At 42.2% G+C, this 21,515-nt stretch overlaps 1 protein-coding gene across 1 annotated transcript; it reads right to left on the bottom strand.

Moving 5' to 3' along the window:
- Positions 1 to 9,646: 9,646 nt before the first annotated feature.
- Positions 9,647 to 9,988, bottom strand: LOC148012421 (uncharacterized). Its single transcript, XM_087669156.1, has one exon. The coding sequence runs from the start codon at positions 9,986 to 9,988 to the stop codon at positions 9,647 to 9,649; it is 342 nt and encodes a 113-aa protein (XP_087525282.1).
- Between the last annotated feature and the right edge of the window lie 11,527 nt (positions 9,989 to 21,515).

Below are 21,515 nucleotides of genomic sequence, written 5' to 3'. Positions count from 1 at the left end.
TGACAACTGGTCCTCTTGGCCTAATGAAATAAAGCATTTCTCTACCAAACTAATTGGCCCTCTTGGCCTAACGAAATAAAACAGAATAGCACTTACACATCCCTCCCCGAAATGGTACAGATATACAATAATATGCTCCTTTCCAAGGAGGAAAAATAGTGCTCACAGCCCTAAACTAAATGCATAAGGTTATGACCCATCCCTCCTGCATATATAGCAAGAGGCGTACGCATAACATGTTGTCTAATCAGCCTATGGGTCCAGGATAACAACGGTAGATGGGTCTCGGCTACTCTTTGAATCACCCATATCAACCACTGCCTGCCATATATTGCATGCTCTGATAACATTCCCCACAAGCGACCGGGTCCTGTCTCATTATTGATAGCAATATCCAAACTAGGACCACAGTTGAAGAAAAGGTCTTCTTCATAGGCAAGATTTGCCAATGAATCCGCAAACCGATTCCAGTAACGTGGAATCAGCTGAAGAGACACTCTCTCAAACTCCTCAGGTAGGGTCATGGCAGTTCGATGATACATACAAAGGATGGGATTCTGCACTGTGTATGTCCCATCTAGCTGATTCAAGATCAACTGGAAATCCCCTTTTACTAACAACCGTCGAATACCACCTTGCTTGGCAATATGCAGTCCCATAATCAAGGCTTTATACTCCGCCATGTTGTTAGTGAATCCTACCCCGAGATAAGCAGCTAACTTCATCGTGACTCTACGTCAGGGATCTCGGATTACTACTCCAACACTCCCTTTTTTATTAGGGCCCCTGGACGCTCCGTCAAAATATAATGTGTACGTCCACAATGGGTTTACACAGCTTGCCATCACGAACTCCCCTATTTGTAATTGTGATAGTCAAAATTTAGCACGTTTAGAGGGTGAACTGACGGCTCCATCCCACCTTCTTCATTAAACTCAACAGGGATACTTGTCAACATTCGTAAGCAGTGATGGCAGAAGACTTTGATCTCCCACACAAAGGTTCCATCTTCTTGCTCAATCACTTTATATCCTTTGCTCCATTAGATAAGTTTCCCCTGATGATATCTCTGCTCTAGATATGGGTGCTCCAAATAAGGAATTAACTGCCCCATCAACCAGCTTTAAGCTCTTTTGTAGGTCTCAAAACAGCCCCAGCATGGACATGCATTGCATTTTCTGTGTTAGCATACTTAGAAATAATAAGGTTTAATCTTATTAAGATTAACCTTATTTTTAAATTCTACTCCTTGTAGATCAACTAGTAGAGCCATAGACCTATTTTTCCCTATCCTAACACTCCATGTAGGTGTAGTTGATTTCTGATATGCCCAATTTTCGACAAGAAAAAGCTATCAGATGATACCACTTTTCCTCCCAGATTTGGGCTAAACAGCAGCTGATACTATGCATGGTAACTGTTGAAAATATGTAAAATACCTCATCTATTTTAGGTGCTTTTAAAGCTGGTGCTTTTACTAGCTCCTGTTTCACATTCTCGAAAGCTACCTTACAAGGGTCACTCCATACAAATAGATAGCTAAAGGATAACAAGTTCGTTAATGGTAACGTCCTTTCTGCCAAGGCATTTATAAACCGCCAATAGTATCCTATCGATGAGAAAGCTATGAACCTCTTTAGGAGTGCGTGGTGGACTCATAGCGACTATAACCTTGATCTTTTAAGGGTCAGTTGTGCGATCCCTACTGAACTGACTACATGGCCTAGCAATAGCCCATAAGGCACTCCAAAGACACACTTCCGTGGGTTAAGAGCGATACAAAATTGTCTACAGCGCTCAAAGCACTTTCTTAAAATAATCAACATCCTTTCCCTTATAGTGGCTGCCCCCAGGTCATCGATAAATACTTTCAACTCATCTGGGGAGATGTCACCAAAGGTCTTGTCTACTGTTCGTTGCCATGATCCAGGTGCATTGCACAAACCAAAGGCCATCACATGGTACGCAAAAGTACCAAAGACAATAATGAAAGTTGTTTTCAACTTGTCCTCTTCTGCAATTGCCATATGGTTGTATCCTGCAAAGCAATCCATAAACGAATATATTTTCCTACCCGCTAATTGATCCAAAATCTGGTCAATAAATGGCAACGGGTAGTAATCCTTAACCGTCTGCTTATTCAGCTCTCTAAAATCTATACATAGTCGGATCTGGTTGTTTTTCTTCTTCCTAATAACAATTGGTGAACACCATTCCGTGTGCTGTACAGGGAAGATTAAACCAGCTTTCCGTAACTTTTGTAACTCCTCAAACAGCCCGTCCCTCAATTCAAAAGGCATACGCCTTACTTTTTGATGCATAGGACAACTGCCTTCTTTTACAGGAATAGTATGAACAGCCAGGGTGGGAGGAATGCCTCTCAGCTCATCATAACTCCAAGCAAAGATGTCGCGGAATTCTTGAATCAAGGACACATAGTCCTCCCTTTCTATTGATTTGAGCATGGAGCCTAATTTAATTGGCCGCAAATCATTCGGCGTGCCAAGGTCCAACTCAATCACGTCCGTGTCTCTTATCCTATCTTGTGGCTCTATCGGATAATTTAGATTTATCTGATAAATATCCTTTGTAGTGGACCCCTCTCTAGATTCATCACTAGATGATGTCTCACTACCAGATGGATCATCTGCTGTTTCTAATTCAATAGAGGATAAAGGAGCTCTCTTACTCTGAGGAGACTTAGGGTAAGCATCGACTATTACTCGATTAGCACCTCTACCTAGAACCACTCGACCGACGGGTATATCGACTTGACAGTCTGTCCGTAAGATCCAAGGCCTACCTAGCAAGACTCGATAGCTAGGACGTCCTGCAAATCTTATTACCCTAAAGTCCAAGAAGCATTCTACACTTGCAACTGTAACATGGACTTTAGTAATGCAACCTTCTGGTTGCCTTAGACTATCATCAGCCATTCTAAGAAGGGTGGAGCTATCTTTTTGGATACCTAGACCCAACCTCTCCATCAACTCTTTACTCATGATATTGACAGAGCACCCAATGTCTACGATAGCATGCTCCACTAATATTCCATCCACGTATGCTGGAACCCTAGGGAAATTCTTTTCAGCATGATCAAACCAATCTTCCCCTACTCGTGCTATGCCCAAAGGTTCTACAATATACCCAATACGCAGGATCTTCTTGAATTCCTTGCGTACTCCTGGAGATAATTTAATCAACTGTAAGAGGTTTACATCTGGTTTGACTTCGCAAAGAGAACTTGCTAAATCAAAATCATGATAGGTAGCCAAAGCTCTCTTTTCTCGCCAAACCATCCTTTCTTTTGGTCTCGGGACCGGCTTTGGTGCTTCTCTTTTAGCTCTTGCCTTCTTTCTTGGCACTTCCTCATCCTTCTTAGGATCAACTTTTTTGTCAACAGGCCTTAGAGGTCCACCTTTCACGCTAGGATTCTGGACTTGCATCCCCTTATCCCCTTGCTTAGGATTTCCCTTGACCGGTTTTGCATTATCTCTATCACCTCCTTTAGCCTTTTGGCCTCTTGTCACTGCTCTTAGGTTAGAGGTTTCAGTGCCATTGACGCATACAACCTCAATAAGGCTGACTCCATTGCCTTGTGGCAACTCCTCTATAATGGTCTTTCCCCTTTGCAATATTTGTCTTGGTCCATCATTTTGCTGGAGGTTGTTACCTTGCACTCTATGTTTAACTGGACCTAGCTGTTTACTCCCTTGTTGGAGGGAACTAATCTTACTCCAACAGGTAGCGGCTAAATGTCCCGACTTCCCACAAATATCACATTTAACATTTGGACAGTTTCTAGGGAAATGTTGTTCGCCACACCACTTACAGCTGAATCTTGAGGGACCACCCTCTTCAGGGCATCGAATCCCTATAAGATTCTATTGCTTCTTCAGGAAATTGACGTATCATCAGCTATCATCAGCCATTCTAAGAAGGGTGGACCTATTTGTTGATATTATTCAGAAATTATGTCAGTGTAGTGCTTCACCATATCCTTAACTTCACCAAGGACATTAGAGGCACTCGACTCATAGCCTTGATCGTCTATCCGTCATTCCATTGGCCTAATAATTTGATTGGGCATTGGTTGTTGACTCATAGGAACATCATTAGGGTTCGAAACTTGGCCTCCAACATTTGGTGGAGCCAATTGACTAGCCATATGCATAGTCACACTGGGAGGAGCTGGCAGTAAAGGTACATTTTGAACCATGCTTCCTCTCCCATTAGGGTTATTCATAGGCATCCCTTGACTTCCATTCATCAATGGTAAATTGCCTCCAGGTACTAGACCCGCATTATGATTTATTCGAGAGGAGTAGACCGTTTATAATCGTGACTCTACTCCTTCTGCCCGCGTAATGGCGGTGTCTATATCAGCCAAAGCCACATTGCTCAATTGTTCCTGAATATTGAAATCCAATCCATGCAAGAAGTATTGCAATTGGGAAGCCGACAGAATGGGAATGTAAGTTTGTAACTTACGAAATACTTTCTTAAGCTTCTTGGCATAGGCTTTCACATTCTCATGGGGGTCTTGGTGTGTTACATTCAAAACATGCAACCAATATTGGCCACCTCTTTCAGGGGCATATTCTGCTTGGAAAGCTGCATAGAATTGGTCGATTGTGGTTATCATTTCAGTCTCTATGCTATGAAAACATACTCCAACCCTTCCTTTTAATGTCATGTTAAAGAACATCATGAGATGTCCCTCATCTTGGATGTGGTAATTAAACATTAATCTTTGGAATTCACAAATCCCTGCAGGAATTGCAATGGGTTGTGCCATGACGACAATCGGATTGGCAATAGGAGTTTGAACTGATGGGATCACACCCCCACTAGAAGTGGGTTGACTTGGCGGAAGAGAGGAAGAACTTATGCTTCCTCCTGCACCTAAAGGACTATGTGCAGTAGTTGGGTTACTAAGACCACTGCCTTTTATGCGTATCAGGCCGCTCCTTTGAGGAGAATAGTGACTTACAATCTCCAACTGCCGTCTAGCCCTCTCAGCACATTCTGCTTTTTGTATTTCGGCTTGACGGTCCTTGTCAGAGGACATAAACCAACTTTTTGGTACCTAAAAACCCTAGATTCGAGAACCACCACTTATTGGCAGCTCCCGACAGACGCACCATTGATGGGACCTCAAATGGGCCGACACTGGCTATGGCACTAGCCGGACCTCATGCTCATAACAGACAAACACACCCTCACGGCCTCGTGGGCCAGGAGCGTCTATCTTCTGCCAAAGGATGAACTGTCCTAGAGCCCAATCCATGCATTTATAGTTTTGTAGTCCAACCTTTCCATTTCTATAAACTCCTCAGAGGGAGAACCCTTACACATTGGCAATAAATGCCACGATAATCATATACATGGGAGGCAACCTCTCGGTGGAATCATTGCGGCCCCACTGCAGCTCTCCTACATCGTAGGGATTAGCCCCTTGATGCGCTGCTCAATATATAAAACAAAAGAACAAAATCCACTCTTTCATTTCGAAAGTATTCCAAGAGATACCATGTGTCCTTACCAAATAATCCCCCCAAGAAATGAACGTCTATCCTACGGCTTAGGATGCCTTTCCACACTCAAACGTGGGTCATTGTCATTGAAAATAGGTGCTATGCATCCAGTTCTTTTATTCCGATACCATGGTTTACATGCACATGCAAAGATGGATGATCTTAAAGTGCTCAAAGATAATTTTCAATCAGACATGTGTTGTGCACAACCAGGCTTTCCAATGCTTATTCACTAACTCGTTGCAACGATATAAGGATAGCACCGAGACAACACTCATGCTACTATCCTCTTAATTAAAATACAACAACTGTATGTCATGATATGCATTAGAAAATCAGCAACAATCAGCACGCAAATCACACCATTCAAACATCCCAACCCCCTACGTTTAGGTATTGCTTTCGTTGCATAGGTGTAGAGGTTCATTTTGGCATGTTTTGATGTATAAAACACAATAAATCACAAACTTTGACAAGGAGATAGGGCAAACTGAGGCTAAACCTCATGCTTTTCCACTACCATACATTCACAAGCAATCATTATATTTTTCCTTATTTTTCCAAGACATATTTCTAATTTTCCCCTTATTTTCCCCATTTTCTTGATTTATTTGACAATAAAATATGCTATTTTTTTATTTTTCTTGTTCCAATCACTTCAGCATACTAACATTCAATTTATCTTCCATTTCCCCCCCATGGAAACACCTTTCACCCACTTGAAACGGAAAAACCACCATTTTACCGCTTAAAAACTGCATTTTGGGTTTTCGAGAATTAAATAGAGCATGTAAGTCATTGCAAAATCAAAATTTTCTGATACATAGCAATTAATCATGATGCAATCAGCACACAAAAAAAAATTCATCCAATAAAAACATCATTATCATCATAAAGTATAAAAAATCCTTCATTTTCTTCATAAAAATGATCATACCGTGCTTTTATGAAACCCGAGACGCCTTGAATGATTGCATAACCAGCAAACGGAGCCTCCGTTTGTCTCAATCCAATGCTATACATCAATCTGCAGCATCTCCATCAATCTCCACTACCATTTCCTTCATTCTCCCTTCTCGGTTCCTCCTTCAAGATGGTGCATATGAACAGCCCATAGAGGGGAGAGAGAGGGAGGAGAGAGAAAGACTAGATTTTGATCTCTTCATCTAGATAGCCATATCTCGTGCGAAGATCAGCGATAGAGTCGGCCAAGAGGGAGAAGTTGAGGCCCAATGTCGGTTGCATGGGGTACTTGTAGCCTCCGAATTCAAGATCCATGAGGGGGAGCGAAATTTGCGCCTGCATCTTCACGCCATTCTCTCCACGCATCTTCACATTTTTTTTCATAAAAAATGAAGGGGGGGTTAAAATCCCAAAGGGCACCCCCCCTTTGGTCCTCTCAATTTCCACCTTTTCAAATCTTTGCCAAGTTTTGGCCTCTCCCTCGTCCGGGCTCTGTTTCAGCCTTTGAAAAATCTTGCACGTCCGTCTCGGGATCCACACTGACTGGCAACTCCTGACATCCCGTATGACAGTCAAAAAAATGATAAAAAATCAGCAAGTGTCGCTCGGGCGCCTTTTAAAAGCCGTCTTTCACTTGGTGCTTAAAATCGTCCTAGCTGTAGCTGCTGGCTTCGATGTTAAATATTTTCCCCCTAAATTCTAGATTTTTTTGGCAAATTTTAGGCACATCCCGGGCTCAAAACTCCGCTCTCAGTCACCAACTCAATTTCCCATGAAAGTCATCATGATTTTCCATTGCTATGTCAGTGTAAACTCGGTTTTGATGTAGTAATGGAATGTCTACAGTAGTGAAATTGTTGTAGCAGTTGAATGGGCATGAAAATTTTCCATATAAAGCTTTGATTACCCATATATTTGGTTTGTATTTATGTGTGCTTTGAGGAAAGAAGAATAGAGAGAGTCTACAATTGATTTTGTACTGCTTGGAGCAATCACGCTTTGTGGAGTAGTTTGCTTTGTGGGGTTGCCATCCGTAAAAAATAGGAGTTGTGTGAATCTTAAAGCTCGTATTGTTAGAGTTTCTACCATGGTTGTTTCAGTTTTAGATTCTCTCTAAAATTGGTAAAATCTGAGCTTGAAGGTTTGAGCTGTTTAAGTGTTGAGTTGAAGTCTTAGAGAGGAGTGTGTTGAGTGATGAAGAATTTTGGATCATGTGTTCAGTGGTGTTGTTCCATGGGTTTTGTTGAGGGAAGATCCTTGGTCTTGATCCTCTGGTGTTGTCTTGGGGGTTGTTAGAGGCCGACTACCCAATTCTCCTACCAGTGTGCCAGGGTGATTCTCCTCTATTGTGAAGGGGGTTTGACCTGCGGAAAAAGGGAATAAGTTGTGGGGAAGAGATAGAGTGTGAGGCCACCCTCTAAGGAGGGAAAAGGAGGAATCTCCCAGAGCCTTCCCTCTCTTTCTCTCTCTATCTCTCTCTCCCTCTTTCTCTCTCTCTCTCTCCCCCCTCTCTCCCTCTTCTTCTTCTTCTTCTCTTCTTCTTCTCCTCTCTCTCTCACTCTTTCTTCTTCTCCCTCTTCTCTTCTTCTTTTTCTCTCTCTCTCCCTCTCTCTTCTTCTCCCTCTCTCTCTCTCTCTCCCTCTTTCCTCTTCTCCCTCTTCTCTTCTTCTTCTCCTCTCTCTCTCTCTCCCTCTCTCTTCTTCTCCCTCTCTCTCTCCCTCTTCTTCTTCTTCTTCTTCTTCTTCTTCTTCTTCTTCTTCTTCTTCTTCTTCTTCTTCTTCTTCTTCTTCTTCTTCTTCTCTTCTCTCTACTCACCTACCATAAATCCATGCAAGTCTAGAGGAGGGGCTATGGAATGTTGTGGTAAATGACCTCTACGCCACTAGCTTTTCCAAGGAAATGGCACCATGAGCTTGATTTGTTGTTGTAGTTGGTCTCGTTCGATTTGAATGAGGTGGGCTTGGACCCCTTCTAGTTCAAGTTTATGCTGGCATGGATCTAGTGTAAGCTCTTAAAGAAGAGGGCCTTGGAAGGCCTAGAGTTGGGTGATACTAACCAACTTCATGATGTCAAAGGTGGGGATGGAGGTGTTTTCAAAGAGTGGATCATCAGGATTGGGATCATGACCTCCCTGATCAGTGGACCTAGGCAATCTAGCATGGGTCTACTGAATCCTAGCTCAGACGAAAAATGCTGGCCTTCTTCATGGCCTGGGCCATTCTAGCCCTCTCTTCCTCTAGGATGTGTTGCCAAAGAACGTTAGATTCCACCTTATAGTCCCAGTTTAGATCCAACACCATTTGTTGAAGCACCTGGACCTGCTTCATCGCTTTTGCATTTTGTTCCTCTAGCACCATGTAGTGCTCCACCATGAACTGCCACATGGGGTCAGTGAAACTTGTGCCTATAGAGAAGTCAAAGATTTATGGGGCAGGGGCCAGTGGCAATGCATCTTTTGCATTGATAGGCTCCTCTATGGCAACTTTCTTACCTTTACCAATGGGCAAGGGAAATGTGGCCTTGATTGCTTTGGTCATTAGGTAGGTAGTCCAAAAAGAGGGTTTTTAGGCAGGGTGACAAGTTTGCACTTGGTTGCGCAAAGCCTGATGCACAGTAGGAGTGAGAGGGAGTAGAGCCAATAGGGGAGCTATCAATGTGCTATGATGGATGGGGGTGAGGAATCGAGGTAGATGGATGAGCAAGGAGTGTGGGTTAGGAATTAGAGTCCTCTTGATCCAATTAATTGGGCAAAGGTGGGAGTTGCAAACAACATTTAGTCATGGCGGCCCTAAGTTCACATTAGAGCTTCTTCCATCCATCTAGCCACTTTGCTTTATAGTTGCACTAGATCTCTTCAATGGTCTCTAGGGAGAGCAGGGTTGCACCATCCCGATTCTATACTCCTACTACATGAGACTAGAGGAAGACATTCTCTCGCTCCAACTGTTGCACTCTATTCCTGTGTGTTGGCATGCCTCCAGCCATTGGCAATGCTCCTAGAGAGTGGCATCCTTTTGCTGGAGTTTCTCGAAGAGGGTGGTGTTGGCCTGCTTAAGGTGATCCACCTAGGCCATTAGATTGTACTACATGTGTTGCTGCCAAGTTAAGAAACCATTAATAAAGTTCAATGAATGGTGCAACTAAACTTAGGTGGGGTCATGATGAGCTGTTGGGAAAAGTTGGTAGGGAGGGGCGGTAATTGCATCAATCATATCAGTAGATCCATAGTCATGATTTTTTGCATTTTGCAAGTTTGACATTGCTATTTCATCGATGTCCAGAACCAATGTGTATCTCTCAGCATGATTTGGCTTCAAAGATTCCAAATATTGTCTAGTAGATTGAATTGTGGTTTCAAAGTCTTTGAGATATTTCCATTTGAAAAGATACTTAGAAATATGGTTTTTGCACATTGGAGAAACTTTCCAACTTTGCAGATTATTTAACTCATTGAGTTGAAAACTTGAGCAATAGTTAGCAACCCCCATCTTAGCAGAATTTAAGGTTGAATGCTATTCACAAGATGATGGCATCACATCAAGAGTGATGATGACTATGACAAAGTACAATACCCACAATGGTTGCAGCTAAGATAATGATGGTCAAGGCGAATGATGATACAAGGATCCTTGATCCATATGTAAGACAATCATTGTGGGTACTTAAAGCATTTTTTGGAACATTTTTGGGCTATTGACTATGAGCATTAACCTTGACATAGTGATCAACAAATAGAGTGGATAGATCTAGAAAAATGCGCATGTTTATTGATGTGAAAACCAAAGAATTTCCACCCATCAAACAGAGAATTCTTAGCCATCAAATGCTTGGATTTGTCACACCAAAACATCATGGATGCTTGGCAAATGATGTAGGATCATTGATATATGCTTGGACCTAACATTGGTTAAGTTGAATATTCAGATCTAGGACGTATTAACAAACTGAAAAATGTCTTGAATAAATGACAATGAATGCTTGGAAGCTTGAAGCTTATCTTATCTTGGTTGTTGTCTACTGATACTTGGAACTTGCTACATGAATGTCAGATGGTTTATGGGCTGATGAGCATTGAATGCTCAAATCTGGATTGATTTTATTGCTGGTTATACAGTTGTAATATTTCTACAACAAAATATTAAAGGACCTAGATCCTGCGCAAAAGCGACTCAAAGTAATCTCCCGCAACAAAAAAAATTTGGGCTAAGTGCTCCATCCGCATGCATTAACAAACACCAACCCCGCGTCGTGTATAGGAAGCCGTGGCTCAAAATCCGTAGTTCACCGCGGAAACACCCCTTCAAGGGAAAAATGATAAAGGATTATTTGCAAAATTTTTTAAAACTCCCTCCCATTTAGCTGTTGCAAGGCGGGGAGAGGGAGTATGAGCTAGAGTTGTGGAGGGGCATGGGGAGGAGGGCATGCACCCTGCCACTTGTGTGGCCACCCCCCACCTTCCTCTCATATAAACCCCGCCCTCCCAAGCTTGGTGGGGGGGATTGATCGTGTTGCTCGCCGTGAGGAGCTACCCGTCGCTGCCAGTCTGTTGCTGCCGCCGTTCTGGCCACGCCGCCAGGCTGCCGCTACCGTCGTCACCATCATCATCATCATCATCATCATCATCACCCTCATCATCATCTTCATCATCGTTATCCTCATCATCTTCTCCATCTCATGTCATCTCCCTATTTCCAGAAGCTTGAGAAGCTTCTATTGAGGCTTCTCTAGGCCAAGTTCACTCGTGCCTCCCGGTTTTTTTAAAATCGTGACTTGCAAGGCCTGTGTCCTATGCAAAGAAGGAGATATCGGGCAATAACAACTCCAAGACTCAGAAGGGGTGCCAAGGGAAAGTTTGCCGAGTTGAAGATTACCTTATTAATGGCCCTTAAGCAAAAGTCGAGAGGAGCACACACGGGAGCTTCCACCCAAAGTAGGAGAGTGGACAACGCCCCGGCATTGAATGCCCAGGTTCTAAAAATTAACCTCATATGGAAAGGATGAATTAAGCATGTTTTAATTCTCGTAAGGAAGTTTAAATGCATTGGGAAATTTATATACTCATTCGATCTACAAAGTTTAGTTGCATGTCGAGTATTTGCAATTGCTTGCACTTCCGTGGTCAAGGGTAGTTGCAATTCTGAACGTATGATGCATAAGTAAAAAGACGGAATTGTGCAAAGGCATCCTTGTTGCTTCACGCAAAGGACATGGCATATAATGCATAATGCACTTATTTCCTGGTTATGACTCGTGTATAAGATAATCGTAGAACGGCCATTAAATGATATCCGAATAGTTACAATGCATGGAAAGGATTTATGAACTTTGCAAATCGCATGCGATGATAGTTACATGCTAGGTTGGGTTAAGTGATAAAGGAAGGATTACATCAATGATGGACTCATGGCATTCACTCATGCATGGAGTTCTTTTATCAAAGTTTGAATTTGGGAAAGGATGCATCTTCATTAAAATATTAAAGCTTTGAATTCGATGCATCAACGTAGGGTTTGTAAGAGTTAGCTATGAATGTCAATCATTATAGTATAGGGCAAGGAAAAGAAAGATCACTGTAGATCCTTTAGTCACATAAAGGCAAAAAGGTCTATGGTCTTGAAATTGCATGGAATGATACATCTCACTCATCTTGCAGTTACCTACATCTTTTAGGGGAAAGTACTTGCAAATTTAGAAGAAAGTATTTGCATATTTAAAGGGAAGATCATCTTTAATCGTGGGTTGGTTAGATCAACTAACTAATTCGCGTATAATTGAGTAGCTTACATGAAAATCATAAAGGTACGATTAGTTAGCATATGACGATCACCTCAATGTGCTAGGTAGGGTTTTGCTATGTTAAAATTCTACCTAGTATCGCACTTAGGATGCCTATCTAATATTTCCAATCTCAAAGGTCCTACCCACATTCTCGAAATGTTAGGACTATCTAATCACCCGCGCAAGAATGATCTAGGGTTCTCACCCTAAGAATCAATTGACCAAATGCTAGTCCTCCGCAAGGAATTTAGGGATCCTAGGGCCAAAACATTTATCGGCCTAGTGGGTTAGGGTTTTGGATTGGGTCAATAGGACTCCCAAGCCCTATACCTTGATCAAAGGTATTCTTGATCAAGGATTAACGTGTGATGAGAAAAATAATCCCACAAGTTAGGTGCTGACACCTATCTCGTGCTACAAGCTGCAACGTCATATGCTCTTATGTCTAAATCACAAAATAGCACTGCTACACCTTAGACCAAGTTTGAGAGTTCTAATCACAAGTCTAATTTTCTAGAAATTGAGTAGGTCTAATTTTCTAGAAATTGAGTAGTCATCCTGCTTCAACACTCTTCCTTGAATATTGATTTGTGAAGCTAGGGTAGTAATGAATTGCCAAGAAAGCAATTGACCAACCAAGTTAGGGCGACAAGGTTGCCCAGGATTTATTGACTATAATATAAGGAAACGACCACTAGAATATTCGTGATTGTACACTTAGGTACACTGTTTGTACTTCTTTGCTCAAGGAGCTAATTTAGAAAAAAACAACTAATGCTTCAGGTTAAAAGCCTAGAGGGAGAGGTAGTACCAGTTACCTTCGACTGTTTGCCTGACCCTATCCAAGGGGGTTGTTAGCCACGCCGGGTATGTGGACAAAACCCACCGCAAGAGGTCTCTTTGTGGGTGCTGCTTGGAGCAGGAGGATGCTTGGATGCCAGGGGAGGCTCTGGCCATAAATTCCTTGCCTCCAGATCCTGCACAAGAGGCCAATGTGACTCCAGATGGGATATCGAGGCCCGCATACTAGTCAACGGGCGAAACTTGGAATAGCGATCCTCGAGGATTGCTAGAATATCCTTCGGGTAGGTTTATTTGATGTATTCCAAAGACTGATAAATAAAGATCAAATGTTGAAAAATGAACTTGCTTGACATTGTTTTCTGTGTCAGTGCTTAAGTTACGTGAAGGAACCAGTGATTAATTTGGTTAATTAAGAAAGCTATTTTTGCTTGTCAAACTAAATGTGGTAGGTAATTAGATAACTAAAGCAACCCGAGGAAAGTGCGATGGACGTGACTCTGGGTCCGTCCTACAGAAGGGTGGTCCCCATTGGCCGAGAACTTTTCTCAAAGGAAATTGATAGAGAGGTAGCAATGACCTAGAATCAATAGAGCTAGAGTCCCGATTTATGCTGTTTTAGGAGAACGGAATGGGACTATGCCTTACGGGCAGAGAGGTTGAGCTTCCCATCCCTCTTGTTTCCCATTCTCCTTGAACCAAGTGCAGTATAAATCCGCTTTGACCCTGATGTTTCTGTGCAAAGTAGTTCATCTGGGGCTCGATGTTAGCTATCTCCTAGGGACTTGACTATTAGGAAAACCCTGATTCAGGTCAGTCCTAAGCGAGAACGGCCAGGTGCTTCCACTTCGTGGCACTCGGGGAGACCTAGATTGCAAACCCCGTGACATTCCTTGTGAGTGCCGAGCGGCGCTTTCTAGACTCTCTTCATGATGGGCTGCTAAGACGTGTCCTACAAGTGGACAGGGGGACACGTTATAGTTGGTATCAGAGCGAACCAACAGGATCTAATATTTACAAGGAAATTTAATGAGGGGAAATAGAGCAATATTGTCGTTAAGAACATTTCCTTACTTACTTATGGATGCTGGCCTGCAGAGTCGCGAAGCATGGAACAAATTTTTGGTGTTCCAGGTTATGTCTATGACTGCAATGCGTGCTTCGGATTATCAACGGAGGCTAGACATGATGAATATTCTAGACCGTATCTACAATCCTTCACCCTTGTACGTGGAACAGAGATGGACGGGTGAATCAAGAATATATTACATAGTAGCCCATCGACTTGCATACCTTCAGACCAACTTGAAGAGAATCAAGTGGATGGAGGATTTAAAGATCGTGAAGCTGTTCATCTTTGTCGAGGCTTATGCAAAAGCAACCCTACATGTGGGCGGACGGAAGGTCAAGCAAAACAAATATATGTACGAGGAAGTGACTCAAATAATCCCCGTCGACAGAATCAAGGTGCTGGGACGTTATGAGAAGAACGAGTATCAAAGGAAGGGATACCCCAAGCTTCCTATGACCTATCGATTCCTGAAAATCCATGACCCCTCTCCATATTATTACTCAGTCCCCATAGCCGAATGTAATACAATCCTATTTTTCTCAAACTGATGTATTAGCTTGTTCTACCTTCCCAAAAATAAATGTACTCGAAAGGGCTATGCCCACATGAATGAATAAGATTTTTTTATCACTGTCTGTCATGGCTGTAAGTGTTGGTAAAGGAGTTAAGTGATTAGGTCACTTGACTAAAATCTGAACTCGGCATGAGGGTTTGATTTGTTTGCTGATTTGTATTTTGGAGTTTATTTGCTATTCTAGGTATACACAATCCTTCATTAGGGTCTATTCTCATATTCTAGAAGTTTGTGCGACCTCTCATGACCAAAATCGTTAGAATCGAGTGATTTTTGTCAAACCTTGAAACTCGTCCATAGGAATCAGACATTGTTACCAAAGTTTGATTCCCAGAATCGAATTCGGACGGCCGGTCCGATTCCCTAGAATCGGACGGTCTGATTTTCAGACTCGGCCCAACCCATCCTTTCCGATCGGACATACCCTATCTAATTTTGAAAATCGAACATCCCATAATTGGACCATCTAGAATTGGACACTCCAAAATCGGACGCACAAAGATTGGACCAACCCATAATCAAACCAAGACCAGCCCAAAATCGGATGCACAAAAATCGGACCAACCCACAATTGGATCAACCCATAGTTGGACCAACCCACATTTGGACCAACCAAAAATTAGACATTTAATTTTGATAATCGAACTCTTGAGAATCGGACTGAAAATTGTCAAAATTAAACATGTGAACAGAATACAAATTTGACGCGTCTAACCCCTGAAACTGACCTAGAGACTGTATAGAGCTGAAAGCACATCATGGACCTATCACTCGGATGAAATCTAGAGCAAGTAGTTCAAAACTTGGCTATGAATGGTCCTTCAAATCGCACATGGTATTTAGCATAATGGCCCTATGGACCAGAGGGGATTTCCTCCCTCGGACCCTCGTAGAGGGGCCTCTGCCCCCTCCGCACCTCCCCCAAGTAGACTGGAGAGAAAATGCGCACCGTGACAAATCCTCCAAATTAGATCCTAGTGTGGTAATGGCTCTGCACAAGCATAGATTCTCACTTGCAAAACAACAACCAAAAGCCCATACCCAAACAGAGACCTTAGAACCTCAATGGGCCAATCTATCCAACAAGGGCAAAAAGGCCACACCACAAAAACATATATATGTTGCATTCATACTGCATCTAGTCAAAGTGGAATGCAACAACATCAAACTAGAACTGCGAGGATGACTAGACATGACAATCATGAGGATAGATGCACTTTGAATGGCACTGTACACATAACCCAAGACATCAGTAGAGAATCCACATCTGGTTGTGCAATTGGGGACTCAAGGGCATGCATCAGAAGGCTTAAATTTATAAGCTAAGACCCGGAAGATGAAGACATAGTACCGCCTACTTACCTTAGGGTCAAAGTCATTGCAAAAAGAGAGCATACTGTTGATGCTCTCATCGATGAAGGAGCTGATTTTAATATCTTGACCTATGAAGCATGGACCCTACTAGGCCAACCAGAGCTCACATCGACTAATGCAACTCTTAGTCATTACGGGGGACACCCATAAGCACTTATAGGGAAGTGCATAATCCTTGTAACTATTGTAATGGAAAGCTTGCCTATCCTATTCCGTGTTCCTCTAAATAGTGCTAATTGTGGAAAGGAAATTCTCCTAGGAAGACCCTTCAAAAGGACAATAAAGTGTGAGGTCAATTATGTAGCACAGAGGATACACTTGACACTACTGGGTGTGAGGATAATCACAACCTTTAGTAAGGGTGACCTCATCAAACCTTGAGGGAAAGACAAGGAACTATTGAAACGGAAAGCTTGCCTATCCTATTCCATGTTCCTCTAAATAGCGCTAATTGTGGAAAGGAAACCCTCCTAGGAAGACCCTTCAAAAGGGTGATGAAGTGTGAGGCCGATTATGTAGCACTGAGGATACACTTGACACTATCGAGTGTGAGGATAATCACAACCTTTAGTAAGGGTGACCTCATTAAATCTCGAGGGAAAGACAAGGAACATTCTGACATACCAGGAAAGCCTAGTAACAAGAGCAAGGACTTGTTGAAAGAGTTGATACAAGCGCATGTTGAATAGAGAAAACCAGTGAATGAGTCCATGCTTAAAACAATAAGGTCAAGAGACAATGCCAAGGACTTACAAATGTAGTAGAAGAACACAAAAGAAGCCCAAGCCTTATAGACAAAGGTATTGATGGAGAGCCAACACAATGTTGTGATAGATATATAAAGTGTTGCTACTTGCTCAAGGGTATTACGCTAATCAATGGATTTGGGTACCAAAACCCCCTGTTAAACCACCTGTCACAATTGAAGGCCAGATCGTATAAAAAATGAAGAAGCGTAGGAGGAAATCTAGATGAAGAACTAAGTCTCAAGGCAAGAAACCAAACATGACTATTCGAAAGGAAGATCCTTTGCCTAGCATGCTTAACAAGCAAATGTCAAATATGACTGTCGAGTGTGCACAAAGACCACTAGCGCCCAAGGAGCCTTTGACTTTCCAAGAGGATAAGGAGCACCACATGCACAATGCTGCTCATGATAAGGCTGATTGCTCAACAAAGAAAATGACAGAATCATCTAACAACCATGAGCAAATCTTCCAGCTAGTGCCAAGTCCACCTAGGAGTCCCAAATCTCCTACACCTTCTTTTCCTAAACAGAAACATGAAGAAAAATAGTAGTTGTCAAGTACAATTGCTCAATTTCAATCTCTATCTCCATCTGAGCTTCCAAATGTCCAAGATGCGGGACATGACACCACCCTTAGCTCTTAGTCTAAGGATATGCTTGTGCAATCCACTGTGACTAGCTCATAACTGATGCTCGATTTGCACAAGTGAATGAGCAAAGGGTAGAAAAAGACATAACCACTTTTGATCTGCTTAAGGACTTGACACCGTAGTCTATCAATAGTAGCCAATCCATTGAACTAGCCACTATTACTTCCAATCAGGAATCACAACAGTCACATCCTTTGGCCATGACGATGTCCCTTGCAGAATGTGTCCTTAGCAATTTGCATGCAAAAGAGATGTTCCAACCAACATCCTTGATACCTTGAGCACTTCCAAAGCACCTAAAGCCTAGCCCTGAGGAGAAATATCTCAAAGATTTGGCCAAGGAGATGGCGCATCTAACCAATGAACCAGAGATGAAGTGCATGATGAAGCTTGATCACAAGCTGACAACCATCACACGTGCATACGTCCATGAAGAAATTGGAAGGCCAACACCAGAGCACAAAAAGCTCATAGCCAAACCCCTAACTTGGGATGAGCAACAACATGTTTGCTCCTGCTATGAAGCTGTTCACTGAAGAAGTCATAAAGGACATCCCAAAAGCCACAACTAGAGAATTGTGCTTGGTACCCTCACTCTATACTGCTCAATGTGTGACAAACGAGGAAAAGCTTGAAGGAATCAAAAGAAAAGGGAAAGGTCAAGGTGACTTTGTGCAAAAATGGTACTCCAACCAAAGTTTGGCAGCCAAAATTGGCCATCGACTAATGACACTTGTTGAGCAAAGGAAAACCCTTTGGACGTCAATACATGATCCCATGTGCGTTGCTGCAACTTCATTACCAGTGTTGGCAGTGGTCCATGGGTTCCAACTTTCTCCCACTATCCAAAAACATCCATTGTACGATAAAATGATTCTAGAAGAAGATCTATACGTGGCTAGTAGGCTAGGATTAGGGAGCATGGTACTTGATGTTAGTGCATATGTCTTCTGTCTCATTCAAGACCCTGCAATCCTAGATCTCTATGCTTCCCATCAATACAACCCTGCCTTCTTCACCTGGATTCATCCAAGCCTACATGACAAGAACCCTAAACCATCTCTTGGTTCTATACTAGAGTCACTCAAACCTTGTGAGCAAGAGAAAAACAGCTCTAAACACAACACCTACTCTGATAAGAAGAAATGGAGGCATGTTCCAATGAGTAAGCAAAAGATTCTAGAGAAAATGCTCAACTAGGAGCAACTGCCAATGCAATCGATGAGGAACTAAAGAAAGGGGAATTAGCTGAAGAGCTAGATTCTCCAAAAAGAGAGGCAATTGTACCCTCACAACCTAGCAAGGCTGTTCAATAGGCCATAACTATGTCACACACTAGAGAAAGAGAATGCTAAGGCCCAACCAAGAATATCAATGATGACTGACCTAGTTCAGGGTCCTGAGTCTTTAAAGGAAACACCTCAATTGCCCAAGAAAAAGATGAGAAAGAAAAAAAAGTAGTTGTAGATGCTAAGAATATTGAGACCAAGAGTGTTGAAGAGCTGAGGAATAAAGCATCGAGTCCACCCACCAAGGAACCCATTGCCATCTCTCTTAACATCGGTGAAAAATTAGACACATCCATGTGTTTTGATAAATTAAAGCAACCATTACCATCAACAGTTTCTTGCAACACTCAATCCACTGACAATAGAACTTACATTGACCAATCAAGAGTGGATACAACACTATCACAACAGGTTGACGAAACTATACTAGTCACATCCGAGGAGAACCATGACACAATAGCAGTAAAGCCTTAGAAGAAACATGAAAACCCTGAGGACATAAGAAATCCTAGCATTGACCAATCTTGCTCATCTAGGCATGAGCCCCCATCTATGCAAAAGCCTAGGGAAACTCCCAGAACCTTGCATGAGATAGCAACCGAGCAAGCCTTCATAGAACATAGAAGTGCTAGAGAGTTCTTGACCAAGTTGGAGGCTAAACACAAATTATTCACACGTGCTTATGTCCTTGCGGACATGGGCACATTTCTAAGGGAGTAGATTGAGGAATACTTGCCATATCTGCTATCCTGGAAAGAGCAAGAATATCTTAATGAGCACTATTACAAGCTCTTACATGAACGCATGCAACTCATCTCTGATGAGGAGACAGATGAACTACACGTAACTATGATATTCAACGGAGCACTTTGCCAACCAAATCACTTAGAGGTAGAGCAACTAAAGAAACAATCAAAGGGTCGAAGTCAATTTGAAAAATTTTGGTTTGAAAACTGCATTACAATCACCAAAATTGGAGCCCAGAGTAATCTTAGAGGAGCGATTAGCCGAATGGCAATCCACAACCTATGTGGTGCCAACTTCCTTTTGAGTACTGATTGTCGTTCGGGGTATGTACTTAGCTGGAACTAGCCAAGAAAACTCTCTGATTGATAAAATTCTCACTGAAGAGGAGCTACATGTTGCAAGTAGACTTGGACAAGGTGCCATGCTACTCGATGTTGCAAAATATCTGTTGTTATTGCTTAGGCTGCCACGATTCCTAGATGTGTGTGCCACACTCCAGTACAATCCTAAGCTCTACAATTGGTTTTTATCCTCATGAAGTGACATGGATTCATAAATGTGTACATAAATAAAAAATAAGTTTTGTGACCGTGTATATATAATACAAAAAAAACAAAGCCAGCACACACATAAGCAATGATAATCAAGCGCAGGTGATATGCATCGAAGTCAACACCATGGGATTTAGATAAGTGATGTCTCTTTGAGATGTACCTGTTCATTATAATTGAAGCATATGACTTGCATGTACTCTCACGAGTTGTCAAGTAGATACAGGACGACACAAGTCTTTGTAGAAAGCGTTCAATGTCCAAGTTACAACAAGACCACCAATCCCACAAAGAGCCATTATAGAAAAAGCAACAAGAATACCAAGAACAAAGAGCCATGATGGAAGTCCCACTGCTATTAGAAGAGAAAATCACCCTTGGAGAAAGCACACATTGCATTTGAGCATGGCCCAAAGCATAGTCATTGGTTACTCTCTCTTTCTTGGCCAAACTCTACATTTGGCTCACTGTAGTTGCTACCTCAATTGCACCAATATCTCACATGTTACAAAGAGGTTTGCAAAATCTCGAGTGTATCTCTCCATCTCAACAACTGTTCCTCTAGCATCGAGGCTAGTAACACAATCATCCTTGTAATATCCATTTTTCATAGCCTTTGGATCTCGGCATTTCTTAGTTCAAATGAAAGGCTGATAGCCTCAATGTATTGCATTGATTGTATTCATTTAATCAAAAAAAAGGGAAAAAAGAGAGAAAATAAAAATAAAATAAAAAAGCACTCATGATCACAATGCAACACCTAGGGGTCCTCAAATTAGGTACGTCTAGTGACCTTGGTTGGCTGGCTCTATCCCTAGTCCCTTGGCCCTTTACACATCCTCCACAATTGTTCAAGGCACATCAAGGGCATGACATACCTAGGGAGCTTGTATTGCCTATGGTTAAACATGTCACCCTAAACCATTCGCACAATTATTTTTCACACTCCATCTCAGTAGTACCATTGCAATCAATAGTGGTAAGCAAGGCACGAAGGACCATGGCAAGTACATTGTACTCTTCAAACACTACAAGTAGCCAATAGCTACCAAAAGCTAAGGTGTCAATGAGCTCAATTATGCTACATTGGGTTGTCAAAATCACAAATGATGTCTCAGGAAGCCTTCGAGTGTACTTCTCCTCAACATCAACAAATTTTTCTAGCCCATTGAACCCTTGCTCCATCCACACATTGCTACGAGGGAGTAGACCATCAGTCTTCTAGCTACGTAATATCTAAGTATGCAAGTGCATTCATATAATATCTGCACCATAATCTATACACAGCTTGGGTCCTCAAGTGCAGGACATTAATCTTGGCTTTTGCCTAGATTTCATCGACTTGTCTCCCAAACTAATCAAACTATGTCTTGTGTATGATAAGAAGACTAGCACCACTAACCCTTAGGGAGAGACCATATGAGAGGTTTT

Source organism: Lygodium microphyllum, chromosome 27 (assembly GCF_053477565.2).
Source record: "Lygodium microphyllum isolate KBCC chromosome 27, Lygodium_microphyllum_v1.1.10, whole genome shotgun sequence".
NCBI lineage: Eukaryota > Viridiplantae > Streptophyta > Polypodiopsida > Schizaeales > Lygodiaceae > Lygodium > Lygodium microphyllum.
The sequence above is the reverse complement of the archived record's forward strand: the minus strand, read 5'-3'. Positions and strand labels throughout refer to the sequence as shown.